Source organism: Neolamprologus brichardi, chromosome 13 (assembly GCF_056152115.1).
Source record: "Neolamprologus brichardi isolate AB-2024 chromosome 13, ASM5615211v1, whole genome shotgun sequence".
NCBI lineage: Eukaryota > Metazoa > Chordata > Actinopteri > Cichliformes > Cichlidae > Neolamprologus > Neolamprologus brichardi.
This window is the reverse complement of record NC_142116.1, coordinates 13,036,248-13,050,468: the sequence shown is the minus strand read 5'-3', so window position 1 is coordinate 13,050,468 and position 14,221 is coordinate 13,036,248. Positions and strand designations below refer to the sequence as shown.

The window sequence follows — 14,221 nt, the reverse complement described above, 5'->3', positions numbered from 1 at the left end:
TGTCTGTGGACCTTCTCCAATGGCCCTCTCAAAGTGCAGTAAAGCACTTTGGCTCTGGTGGGCTGGCTGTAGGAAACCCTTTGTTCTCTTGTCTCTTGCTAATAGCCAGGAAAAGTCTGCCCTGGTCTGTTTGACTGAAACAGACCTCCTCTCCTGTCTTTGTAAACATTAGTCTTGTGCATGGATCTCTGCTGCCAGGGTATGTTTGTCTGGTTGTGGTAATCATGAAGAACAACAGTCTGCAGCTGTCAATACAGAATGATTAGGTTTAGGGCATTTGTCTGTATATATGTTGCATATAGTATGGATTGCTTAATACATTTTTAGAATTGAAGTCAGCAAGAATACTAAAGGACTATGCAGCTTAAGTAATGCAGTAAGGCCAGTCCCAAAATGCATTCGATTCAAAAGGGAGGCTCTTGTAGGTTGGGGGTTGTGGTAAAGAACAATTTTGTCACCCTGACTTTAAAGATATAAGACAATAAGATAAGACAGCTATTGGATGCCTCAGAAGCAATAATTTGGAACAATAAAGGTTTCGTTGTCGTCTGAATTTTCAAATACTCAATTCTCAAATGAGTTTGAGCTTGTTTGTGTGTCTGCCAACTGACACCTACAATCTTTTCCAAACTCTTCACAGTTGCTCTCTTTTCGTAGCACAATTGCGTGTTTTGTGTTCGCAAGAAGCTGAAAAGAGGGGGGCCAAATGTGACCATGATCTCATCAGATAACCATGAATTCAAGTTGAAAAGCTAAATAAGGTCACAGAACAAGAAACGCCTTTTTAATCAATTTTTCATACCGTGTCTAAAATCATTTTAGTAATTTAAAGCTGGCTATATACAAATCATTGTCATCAACAAGCTGTTTGGCTGATTGTCTTTTAAAGATGAAGTATTCTCTTTTACTGCCAATTTGACATCCAAAAATGCACTCACTGCTGAAGTTTCAAACCTCTCCAGCACACTTAAGATAGTTCATAACTGCTCCTTTGGGAAGCAGTTATCATAAATTACCAGGATCCCGTCTCCTTTTTTATCTGATTCCTCCCCCTTTTGTCTTTTCTGCTGACGTAAAGTGAAGCGCACTCTTTGTAATGCATGTGCAGGGTTAAGCACATTGATTTCTTGGTTTAGAGACATTTGTTTCTATGCTAGAAGATTGCTGAGCCTGAATTTCATCAAGCACTGTTTCTGCTGTCAAAGGGAAATGTTTTTGACCTGCACATGTTTGACGTGAGCAGATTTGGTCAGTGTGTCAAGCGAGTGTGGTCTCCCCCTCCACACACACCCTTAAACCACAGCGTATAGGTCGCATGGGTCACAGCATTCCACAGGGGGGATTGTGGCGTGTGCAAGCTGGCCTGGTTTCCTTTTGGACAGAAACCTCTCCAAAATCCCTTAGTTGTCATTATTTTGGGATTGAGTGACTAGGCCAGCAGTGAGCTCTACCCTGTCTACATTATAATTTCTCTGTCCTACATTCCTGACATGAATCAGGACTTTAAAAGCTTTGAAGGGTTATTTTTCTCCAACATTGGCATCACACGTTCAGAATGGCCTTTATTTAAAGGTTATTTAAAATGATGCAGCAACAATTTAGCATTGTAATAGTGTAGCATAATGACAAGAGTTAGATCTTTTTACCTTGGTTTTACCCCCCCCCCCCCCCCCCCCCCCCCCCGTAACCTACATAACCAAGATTTGTCCTTGAAATGAGACTTGGAAGTGTAGCAGCTGTTAATGTAGCCCTAATTTCTTTAAAAATGCTCCAAAAGACACCAACACCATAGAACAGTCCAATGGTTCTATTCAGTGACTGTAGCTGTCTGAAGGCTTCACTTCTGGTGAACTAAAGCCTTCAGACAGCTACAGGCTACCATTACTGTTGCTGACACTCAAAGCAACGACACCTTTAGTAGTTTTGTATTTAACGATAGGCCATAATACAATAAAAACAACTTTGTTCAAATGGTTGTCATGAATGGCGGATTACTAAAGGAATGAGGAAGAAACCAAAACTTTTTTGGCAATGTACATTACCGAGTCTTTGGAAACCGACTGCCTTTCGGCATGAGCCTAGTTTACAACAGTGCAATTTAAACAGGAATGCATATGAACAAGTTTGGCTTGTTCCAAAGAACTGTCAGGAGAAAGAATCTTCTGCTTTAAAGAATGTGAGCGCTTTGGTTTTGTCATGGAAATGTGCATCTGAACAAACAGAAAGTCTTGTTGAACACTGTCTTGTGGACAGATGAGATTGTGATAACAAAACAAAGCATATCCGCACCTTAAACGACTGTCAAGCACGGTGGGGGAAGGGTGATTTTTTGGGCTTGTTTTGAAGCCACAAGACCAGGGTACATTGTTACACAGAGGAGTTCATTGATGACTCAGTGACTGCAAAGTATTTCAAAGTCCGATGTGAGATGATCTGTCCAATAGCTAAAGCTTTATTGAAACTGGGTCCCACAATAGCACAATAATGCCAAGCAGCAAGAGAATGGTTGGAAAAGAAAAGAATCAAGGTGTTGCAATGGTTCAGAAAAAGTCCAGACCTCAACCTTAAAATGTTGTGGCAGGACCTTAAGAGAACTAGGCATGAACTGAAGCAACGTTGTAAAGCAGTACGGGCCATTCCTCCAGAATCTTGTGAGAGACTGTCACATAGAAAATGATTTCTTTAAGTCATTGCTGCTTAATCATGGGGTGTTTCATAGGAATTCATAGATTTCTTTGAAATATTTAATATGACTGTAGTAAATTGTTATTCTCTTAAGTTACTCTATCCAAAAGGGTGTTGCACCATGATCTCGCTGCAGTAGCCAACTGCAAAGAAGATGTCAAAACACACCCCAGCAATGAAATCTGAATGTTTTCCCACTCAGACATTCCTATCTCAGACCAGTTTCTTTGTCTTCTGTTACAGCTCAGTGTCTGTGTCGGTTTCTTCTCCCTTTCGCCTGTGAGCTCAGTTATTTTTAAATGGCTCAAGAAATTATCATTACAGTTTACAGAAGCTATTTCTGTTTTTTTCCAGTCACCATAATTCACATCATTGTGACAAAATAAAGATATGTTTGATGATTGACGTTTTATTGCAGTTCCTTCCCCTGGTATTTATTCACAACACTGATTACCAAACAGTGTGGAAAAAGACAGGACATGTCATTACATCATAGCACCTGTTGCCTGATAGACATTCCCCAGTGTTAACGCTACAACTTAAATACACTGCAGTTTCCTGGGCAGAGCGTAGGATAGAAATATAGATTAATTACACCATCTCTGCTCCCCAAAGCCTCTGAATTAAAGGTAAACAAAATATGAGGAGTGTTTTCAATCAGATTTTTGTTCCAAATTGTCCCATGGAGCTGTGAGTGTAGCCACGTAGATCTCCAGTAGTGATGTCATCCTCACTCCCAAATGAAAAGCTGAGGCAGTTTCTTACAAATGTTGAGTGAACACTCCTGTATTAGAGGGAGTACACAGCTACATCCAGCTGTAAGCCTGATAACATAATGAGCGTGTAGCTTTGTGTATCAAATAAACAATATGGTTGTTATAACTACTGGGATTTGGAGGAATTACAGCCTAGCCTGTAAAGTTATGTTATTGCCATAGCATCCTAAAGAACACAGTCTGGTTTACATACATATTTGACGTCGTGCCTTCTCGGCATTAGACTGTAATCACCGTAAGTTCAGAAATTTTACCATGGCTATGTGCAGGTGTGGTTAACCAGGACGATTCTTTATACTCTGCACTTTGCTTTGCCCTTAAAACACAATAATGATGACTGTCCATTTCAAAGGAAAACATTTCTTGTTAGCAGTCTGTAGTTTGGGGGAGAGGGGGGAACATGCTATGCCCTGGGAGAAATTTTTAGATTCAGCATAGACAGCAGATTAAAGTGGAAACGAAAGAACCACAACATCAAACCAAACCACTTCTTGCTGCACAAGTCCTACAAACAACTCCCACAGACCCAGACAGACTGGATCCAACTTTAACCTCCAAGCCTGATTCTGTTTGTCCACCTGGTTTCTTTTTGGCTCAGTTTAAACTGAGACTTTTCCTTCTCCTCCCAGTTGAGTGTGCTTCAGCTTGATACTCACAGAATTTGCTGGTAAAGCACATCTGGAACAAGGCAAGGGAGGGAAAAATAAGGCGTGGTTACATCTACATCTTAAACCTGTTACTGTAAGATGCTCTCATGTGAATACAAAGACGATACTACAGTTAGGGTCCATTATTTGTTCGACAAAGACATATTTTCTTTTTGAAAGTACCACATCACAATGGATTTTTAAAATCAGGCAGTCAGTATGTGATGAAAGTTCAGACAGTCAGCTTTTATTCAAGGGTTTTTACATACATTTTGCATTAACTGTTTAGAACTGTTAAGGTTAGTACACCCATTTTATACCCAGAGGCTCAAACGCAATTGGACAGTTGACTGACCAGTAGTTTCCTGGCCAAGTGAGGCCTGTTCCATTGTTTTTTGGGTGCAAAGGGATTTATGGGCTTTGTATTTATGGCTTTCCATTGTAATTTTAAATATGAGGTCCGTGCAAGTGAAGGAGCCCATGGTTTGGCTGAAAAACAAAAATAAACCTTTCAGAAAGATGGCAAAAACTTTGAGTGGCCAAGTCAACAGTCTGGTGCATTATTTAAAGAATGAATCGAGCTGCCAACTCAGCAGCACCAAAAGGCCTGAAAGACCACAGAAGACAGCTAAAGTGCATGTTGACAGAATTATTTCCATGGTTTAGAAAAACAACTTTAGAACATGTAACCAAGTCAAGATATCAAGATGGTAGGTGTATCATTCTCTGAAAAGTCTGCAATCGAGAGACACCTTCATGAATGTTTACAATAAGGTGCAAACAACTGGTTACACTCAAGAACAAGAGGGCCAGATTAGACGTTGCCAGAAAATGAACATAAAAGAGCCTGCACTGCTTTGGACCCATGAAACCAAGGTTAACTTGTACCAAAGTGAATGATGGCAAGACAAAAGTATGGAGAAGGAAAGAAACAGCTCATGATGTGAAGCATACGACATCATCTGTCAAAAACGGTGGAGAAATAAGACATTGACATATATGGTTCCCACTGCGTTCACTGATGATGTGACTGCCAATAGAAGCAGCAGGGTGAATTCTGAAGTGTACAGGGATATACTCTTTGCGCAGTTTCAGCCATAAGGTGCAAAAGCAAAAGCAGCCCAAAAGTGACCAGATTCAGCCAGTAATGCGATCTCAACCCAGATGAACATGTTTTTCAGTAAATGCATAACTAAAGGCAAACATCCACAAACAGAAACTGCAGGTGGCTGGAGAAATAAAGAAGAACCCACATTTACTAGGGTTAGACTGGGGTAGACTTCAGGCAGGAGATTTTCATCCAGGCTTTAAAAACAATCCTTCTTTTGTGCCTCTGGAGATTTGGGACTGGGTTTAAGAAGCGTTGCAGTTTTTTAAATATTTAATGTAAACTTCTTATTGAAACCCTTTGAATTAAAGCCAAATGCCTGCACTCCAATCACATACTGACTGGTTAATTTAAAATTCACACAGCTACCCTTAGAAGGAAATTTTCATTGTAAAAGAGTTTTTTTCATTGTTTAGCTCTGTTTCACTCCCTGCTTAATCTTTCGAGAGATTGATGCTGTAAATAGACACATGTATCAAGTGTCAATATCAAAGTGCCTGTTATGCACCCTGATGGCTTTTTAAGCTGCTTAAGTGGCTTCCTTGTGAGGGTTTTCTTCAAATAAGAGGATGATGTAACCTTGCCTGCTGCCCCAGCTATCAAAGTGAAATGGTTTGCACTTTAAATGGTTTTTCAAATGACATATAATTATACTCTGTGTTGAACTCATGAACTGTTACAAAATGGTCAGTTGTTGCTGGAGAATTTTCAGACCCCCTTTTCCTGTATCTCATCACAGATTACTCCACTTAAAACTCTGATTCACTCACGATAGATAATTGACAGTTTGTTTGATTTTTTTTTTGCCATCAAGTATTTACATGATTATAATTGCTTGCCTTTCATGTCTTTATTGTATTAGAAAGGGGGATTTTTTTTTAAACGTTTTCCTCCACAATTAATGTTCGTGTTACATTTTCATTTTTATTTCTTAATTTGTTTTCTCTTTTGCAGATGCGAATCCTTGACAAATTTCCAATTGACGGAGGACAAAAAGACCCCAAAAAGAGAATAATTCCTTTTTTGCCAGGTGATTAAACTCAGTGTGCACACACTCAGCACTGTCAGTTACGGAAGCGTAGAGCTGCCACCCAGGCAAAAGAAAAATACAAGTGTATCACGTTATAACGTGAAAAGTTTATTGTTCTAACAAGATACTTTTCCTGTTTGTACAATATACTATCATGTTTGTACAATATACTTTTCACGTTTGAACAACATAATATCACGTTATTACAATATACATAAATATCACGTTCGTACAATATAATTATCACGTTCGTACGATATAAATATTATATTGTACAAACGTAATAATTATGTATATTGTAATAACGTGATATTATGTTGTTCAAACGTGAAAAGTATATTGCACAAACATGATAGTATATTGTACAAACAGGAAAAGTATCTTGTTAGAACAATAAACTTTTCACGTTATAACGTGATACACTTGTATTTTTCTTTTGCCTGGGTGGCAGCTCTACGCTTCCGTAGTCAGTGTTGTCTTATTAGACATTTTGTTGTTCCTCCTACACACTCCATAGCATCGCCTACCACATTGCTTTGTTTTATTGGCTTCCATTCTCCATCCGGGACAAATCATTTTGTGGTCAGCCATCTCAGTAGGAGGCTAGCAGAAAGGGATTTGTCTAATCTGATAAACTCATTGTGGGCCAGAGCAGAGGAGAGCAGTGAAGAGATCCTTTGTTAGACAAGCTGTGCTGCTCAAGTCTGCCCAGTGCCGTTCTGATCTCTGTAAGCCCACCATGGTTTGAACTGTATTCCTTTAAACCCCCAAATGGTTTGCATTATTTTTCTATTTAGTAGGCTTCATGCTCTCAGTCTCATAAGAGTTAGAAATTAGGAAATGGGAAAAAGCGGAAAAGTGGATCCAATTGCCTCACATTAGTCCCACTAGTTGAGAGCAATCAGCTCCAGAGAAGTTCTCCATATGTTGGTTGGAATTTTATATCTCAGTGTCAGTACCAGCTGAGCTGGAAAGGGATCGTGCTGGGCTTTTATAAATGTCTAAGCCTAAATCATAGCATGATTTTTAAGCATTTAATCATAATATTTTTTGTTATATACACCTGACAGTGCTCTGCTTTTCCTCAGGTAAAGTCTTATTTCGCCGCAGTCACATAAGAGATGTAGCCGTCAGAAGGCTGAAGCACCTGGATAATTACTGCAAAGTAAGACAAAAGCTGCATGCCTCACTGTTTCTCAACTTGTGTGCAGCACAATGCATCTCTTATTGAAGAGACTACTCATTTTTAATTTATATGTTGTTTGGAAGAGTGCTTTATCTCTGTCAGTGCTCTACCCTCTGAACATTTACCACAGTTTTTTTCATGGCCTCAACATTTATCTCCCCTCCACCAGCCTCAACAGGAAAGCAACTGCTCTCTGTGCTTGTCATTTCCTGTCACCAATGTAAATAGGCAGCATATGAAGGAAACGAGGGAAACGGGGGCACGCAGGGGTAAAAACAAAAGAGAGACTAAGAATGAATCAGCAGACTTTAATTGTAGCAATGAGTGCAGATAGCTACCTGATCCTCTTATGCTTATTAGCCCACAGATGGGAATGTGGGGCAGGTGTGTTGCCAAGTGTGGCAGCAGTTTCTCATTTATTGGACCTGAAATGAATGAATGAAAGCACAAAGCTTAGTTGAAAATACAGATTACATGAGGGTGTCTTTTTAATTTCAATCAAACTGAGGTCTGTGTTTTTCTCTTTGTTTTAACCCTCTCTCTCTGCTCAGAGCCTTCTTCCTTCTCTTGCACACCCTCCACATCTCTGCCTGGTTTTCTCATCTGACTGGGTAGTGACTAAGTGTTATAAACCAGTTACTCAGTCCAAACTGACACACATTAGTGTGACCTTTTATTGTTTTTATTGCAATCAGTAGCTTTCTCCCACCCTTCTCTCTCCTAGGCTCTGATGAAACTTCCCACCCACATTTCCCAAAGTGAGGAGGTCCTTCAGTTCTTTGAGACTAAGTCAGAAGACCTCAACCCTCCCACAGAGTGAGTAACTATAACTATGTGCTAGAAATCACAAGTTGTTATTGAGCATTGGCATTTTATGCATGAACTGTTAGACGCCAAACATTGCCCTCTGGTGGGATGTGAACATTGGACATGGAAGCAAACTGAATGTGTGTGGCTCAGCAGCTGCCTTTAATTCGTGCTGACCCATCCTGATCCGGAGGCTTTGCTTTGTCAGGGATGACTGATTGATCTGGCTCTGAGAAGCCCTGCTTTTTATTAATAATGATTTCTTGGAGGTGACACCTGATGCCAGAACAAATGGGGAAGGATCAGCAGTGTAACGACAGCGCGTCGGAGTTCAAGTCTCAGGGCAGATAAGGCTCTCAGGCGAGCCATTTATCATACTCAGTTCAAAGTCAGAGTGGGAGTAAATCCGGCCTGGCTGCAATATCACTCATTGTCTACATTTTGTTCTTTCCGTTAGATTTATGTTCAGTCATATGTCTGGGATATTAATTTTTATCAGCAATGTGGGCCCATCACCTCTAACCTCTAATACCCCTGCATGTTAATCTCACTTCAAAGTGAGAGCCTCCCTTAATCTTAGAGACAGTCCAGCGTAGCTCAAATTGATATCTTAAAGTATAATACCCGCCGCCCAAGTTGTTTTTTTACTCCTGGGGTGGTCTGGGCAATTCACAGAAAATATGTTCTTTTTATGCTCTAAAATTATGATATTTAACACCCAGCTGTGAAACAAATAGTTTTTCTAAATATTTAATATTTTAAAAATGTAAAAGAACCATTCCGCTGTCCTGTTCGGCTAATTTATTTAAGTACAAATAATGGTTATAGAAGTGTTTATTTGTGAAACGAAAAACCTTGCCTGTAGATTTAATAGAGCTTCACTCACACTCACTGAAACACAATGAAATAGATGAAAGAGGTCATGAAAGCAATTAAAAATGCGTCCAATCAACCTAGAAAATTGGTCCTGTCATGACATTTCCTTCCACAGGGTTCAAACATGCCCTGCAAACAGCCTCGATAGAGATGCACTGTTGCTTATGTCCAAGCCTGTTGATGCTACTGCCATCTAACGTTCAACAGTGGTCACTGCACAGGAAAAAAAAATAAACAGGTACGGTTTTGCTTGTCACAAGAGGGAGCCACATGATTGGCTAAAAATTACAAGACATTTCTATAGAATTTGGGTGAATGAAAGATGGTGCCTCATCCATCATAAATGCATGCCTCAGTCTGCGTTCAGTTTTTGATTGGGTTATTAGATTTATATTGATAATTAAATGTGTAGTATATTGGTGAAGTAAGCCTTGCAATCTTTTTAATAAAGACACTAAAAGACACTACATATCTCTATCTATCGCTCTATCTATAAAGCTGTGTTTGGCTATATGGAAAGTTAGAAAAAAGGCAGATTTAATGAGAAAAAAACTCATCTCACCTGTGTTTATGCCTTCGGTTTATTAACAATGCCATCGAAAAAGATTAACTAATATGTAGATACTTCTTAGACATCTGAATATTTCTTATTGTTAGGAAATCACTAAAAATGATTTTTCAGTGAGTGGTTGAAATGCAATTAAACAAAAGGGATTCTTACAGTGCTTTCGCCCAATTCGTTCAAATTATGATATCCTCATTTAAAATATTTCCAGACGGTTAATGGCCGAGAGCCACTGTATATTTCACAAGAAAGGGGAACTTTCAGAGAAGCTTTGAGACAAATTTGGAGAGACAGATGTTATACATTTGTATAATAAAAAACATGTTGTTGTTTTTTTTAGTGGTCTTACAAATCATCTTACATCCTGGAGTCCAATTTAGGTTGTGATAAGAAACATGCAGAAGACGTTTTGACGTTAGAGTTCCTTTTTGAGAATGAATGCCAGTGACTAAATATAAAATTAAAATTCAGAGTTTTAGTCATCAGTCTTTGAACACTTCGGTGTTTTACAGTGATGCAGAGTTGAAAGTGGATGTTTCTGCTGTTTGAAACACAGCAATTTAACTCATTTTGACATCAGTTAGCTTTAAGGTGTTTTGCTGGAGATAATACATTCTCCGCCAGCCTCTGTATTATTGTTGTTTAGTGAAAACTATCCATGGGCTGTATCCGCAGTGTGACTGCAGTAAGTTCCAGTTTATTAACCTCCGAGGGGAAATGTTTTCAGGACTCCCACCTCTGAGGCCAGCATCTACGGGAGTGTTGTGAAGTATAATTAAATCTAGTTAACAGACACATATGCCCATATTGTCAATTTAAAATAACATTTTACCTTTCATACAGACAAATTAAGTTTACACCACACCATCTCATTTTTCTTTTCTTTTTTCTTTTTGTTAACCAAAGAGCTTGGAAACTGTCCTGATTCAATCAAGAGGGAAAAAAACAAAAAGGAGACGAGATACACCACCTGTTCTGTTGTATTTGTTCTTTCATTTATATAAAAGAATCACATAAATTTAAAATATTAACAAAACAAATGTTAATAAAAAATAAAGAGAGAGTGATATTTGATTTTAAATTTCTCTTTTTGAACCAAGTGGTCCTGTTCTAATATAAGAAGTCACCAAGAGGACATAATCACAGTGTTAATGTATGGGATGCAATATAATAGCAGCCTGCAGTAGTGATGTTACACATACACACTATATTTTAGCTTATATTATGCATAAGCTCTAAACAAATTCGGATTAAGATGTTATGATTCAGATCAGTCAGATAATCCAAGTATTACTCGTACGAGAATTTTGGAACATTTGCAAATTTCGATCATATCCAAGAGAAATTAGTATCAGAAGTTACAAAATCATTAAAATCAAGATGACGCTAATGATCCACAATCATTCAGAGCAAAAGGTCTGTTGGCAAAGGAAAAGAAAATCTAACAGCGATGCAAGAAAAAAAATTGCCTCCATAAGGTGTGACTTTGAAGGTCAGTCCTCCATCTTAACTTTAACTTCATTTAGTCACTTCTATGCATATGGCAGATGAAGGAGGTTAATCATTTTCAACAGTGAAATAGTTGAATTTTGTTTAAATTCTTATCACTTTAGCAGCATCAGTTCAAAACACATGTTTTTGTAGAAAATCGGTGGCCCCTTTTCTTCCTGATATATGTATGTGGATGTAAACACAAGCAATTTGGGAAGAAAATGTCCTGACTAACCTCCTTTACCTTAATTATAGTTGTTACATGCCAAACCCTAACCTTAATCTCAGCCAAAACACACGTGACAGCTTGCTTTTTGTACTTAACTGGAGGGTGAGCCCTCACATTGGGATTGCATATACAGAACATGATTAATACAACAAAAGGCAAAGGATTTTAAAAAGATATGAAACGCAGTTGTTCTTTACAGCTTAAGTCTTAATTCGACATCATTGTTTCACCACAAGGAGAGTTATTAGTGGTTGATACACAGTCAAACTAACATTCTTTTAACCTGACATCAGTGTGTGATCATAGCCAAGCTTTGCTGGAGATTGGGGCCAGTACGCATGAGGTTGACTGCAGCAGTGTGTGTGCCTTTGTGAGGATTTGAGTCAACCTCACCACCTTTTTTTTTTTTTTTTTCGTTACAGGATATGCACAGAAACGGTGTAGTAAGAGATTATGTGCAAATCACAACCCTATCGTAATGGATTGCTGTTCAATGATGTCGACCCATTGACTCTGGAGCTCGAGTTTACTCCTGCAGAGGTTAATCTGAGGTCGTGCAGAAGTGTCTGTGTGCTGAAGAAAGGCAGATACCTCAGTCCTCTGGCTTGGATGAAAAATGCGAGAAAAAAGCACTAATATCTTACACATTCCTTTTTTGTAATAGGCCCACCTACAAAGAGTTTGCAGTTATGTGCAAACAGATGGTCACTCCCAACTCAAGCTTCAGATGGATTCTCACGGGTTTGAATTTTTAATGACGTGTTCAGTGCTAGTGCGTGTGTCCTGTACTGTATGTGCGTCCTGGTCTGAATGATGAAACTAAAGCTTTATGGCTTGAAAAGACTATTTTTCAGCTTCTTGTGTATTTAGAGGTTGAAATTTACCTCTAAATACACAAGCACAGTCTTAAACATTTAATAGTGTTTGGACATATTTTCGCTCCCCTTGCCTTCCTCTCACCTATTAGATTTTACTGGTGATAAGAGGAAAGTACACAAAGCCAGGACTGTGTGCTCAGTCTCCTCTTGGGAGAGATATTACTCCACCTCTGTGCTACAGGTCACAAGCAAGCAGGGCATGTCAAGAGTCTCCTTTATCTCCATTTTTCTTCCCCGCCTTACTTCAGTTTCATCTCTGCCCAAGCAGATTTTGGCAAAATAAAAACAAATGAAGACATCTTTAAAATAATTAAGAAATATTTAACATCTATAACAATTTTACACATAGGAAAATCTGAAACCAATGGAATAACACACACTTTCCACATCTCCCTAGTACTGGGTTGGAGCCCCTTTTGCCTTCAGAATTGCCTCAGTTGTTTGTGGCACAGGATCAACAAGGCGATGGAAAGATGGAAGATTTTGGCCATCCTTGAAATGATAGCATCACACAGTTGCTGCAGATTTGTTGGCTACACAACTACACAGTTGTGAACCTCCTATTCCACCACATGCCAAAGGTGTTCTGCTGGATTGAGATCTGGAGTTTGAGTGCAGTGAACTCATTGTCAGGTTCAAGAGTCAGTTTGGGATAATTTGAGCTTTGTGTTATTCTGCTTGAAGCAGCCATCAGAAGATCGGTAGATTGTATAGATGAACGTGGTCAGCATGCTGAGATAGAGCATTTAAAGGATTCTCAACTGCAACTAAGGCACCCAAAGTGTGCAAAGAAAATGGACCTACATCACTATGAGCAGTGTGAATCGCTGATACATGCTTTTTACGTGCTATTTACATTAAATTCTGACCCTACTATCTGAATGTTGCAGCAGAAATTGAGACTCATCAGACCAGGCGACATGTTTCTCATTTCTATTGTACAATTTCTGTGAGAATTGTAGCCTCCGTCTAGAATTCTTAGCAGACAGTAGTTGCACACGGTGTAGTTTTCTGCTCCTGTTCTTCTTCAAGGTTTTGCATTTACAGATGCTCTTCTGCATAGACTGGTGGCGACGAGTGATTACTTGAGTGACTGTTGTCATTCTATGAGCTCAAAGCAGCCTGCCCATTCTCCTCTGACCTCTGACCCTTGTTAAACCCTAGATGTGTTTTCCTTATAAAGTTGGGGTTTTAAAGGTTTCCATTGTTAGTTGGACTATGCATTTTTAAATTAATCCACAGCTTTGTTTATGTGGCTTGGCACAAAAGTTGAACTTTGTTTTTTGTTCTGTTCATCAATCTTATCGAAAGGTATGAAATTTATATTGCTGCTCATCATGAACGATTGATGATTTTTCTTACGCCATCGAAATTCAGTTCATGGCCTTTTTGTTTCAGTGTCAGTTTAGTCAGTCTATTATTTAATCTTTTAATCAATCTATTAAAAGCACGGTGGCACAGTGGTTAGCATTGTTGCCGCACAGCAAGAAGGTCCTGAGTTCAATTCCAACATCAGGCCGGGGTCTTTCTGTGTGGAGTTTGCATGTTCTCCCCGTGTTTGCGTGGGTTCTCTCCGGGTACTCCGGCTTCCTCCCACCGTCCAAAGACATGCAGCTTGTGGGGATAGGTTAATTGGAAAATCCAAATTGTCACTAGGTGTGAATGTGCGAGTGAATGTGAGTGCGAATGGTTGTCTGTCTCTGTGTGTTGGCCCTGCGACAGACTGGCGACCTGTCCAGGGTGTACCCCGCCTCTCGCCCTATGACAGCTGGGATAGGCTCCAGCGCCCCCCGCGACCCTGAAAAGGATAAGCGGAAGCGAATGGATGGATGGATCAATCTATAAGCAATTCATTATTATAATTGTCTCATAAATTATCTGTGTTTACTTTGCTCATTCATCGGGGAAAAATTGTGCCGATATTATTTTATCGCGAATAAATT

At 39.3% G+C, this 14,221-nt stretch overlaps 1 protein-coding gene across 2 annotated transcripts in view; it reads left to right on the top strand.

Annotated features, from left to right (window-relative positions):
- LOC102789660 (SH3 and PX domain-containing protein 2A-like) overlaps positions 1–14,221 on the top strand; it is a 59,237-nt gene that overhangs the window by 11,149 nt on the left and 33,867 nt on the right. For both annotated transcript variants that reach the window (XM_006783748.3, XM_035904707.2), the window contains exons 3-5: positions 6,171–6,246; positions 7,335–7,411; positions 8,157–8,248. In XM_006783748.3, coding sequence (XP_006783811.1) covers positions 6,171–6,246; positions 7,335–7,411; positions 8,157–8,248 — 245 coding nt within the window. The remainder of the gene's footprint in view (positions 1–6,170; positions 6,247–7,334; positions 7,412–8,156; positions 8,249–14,221) is intronic.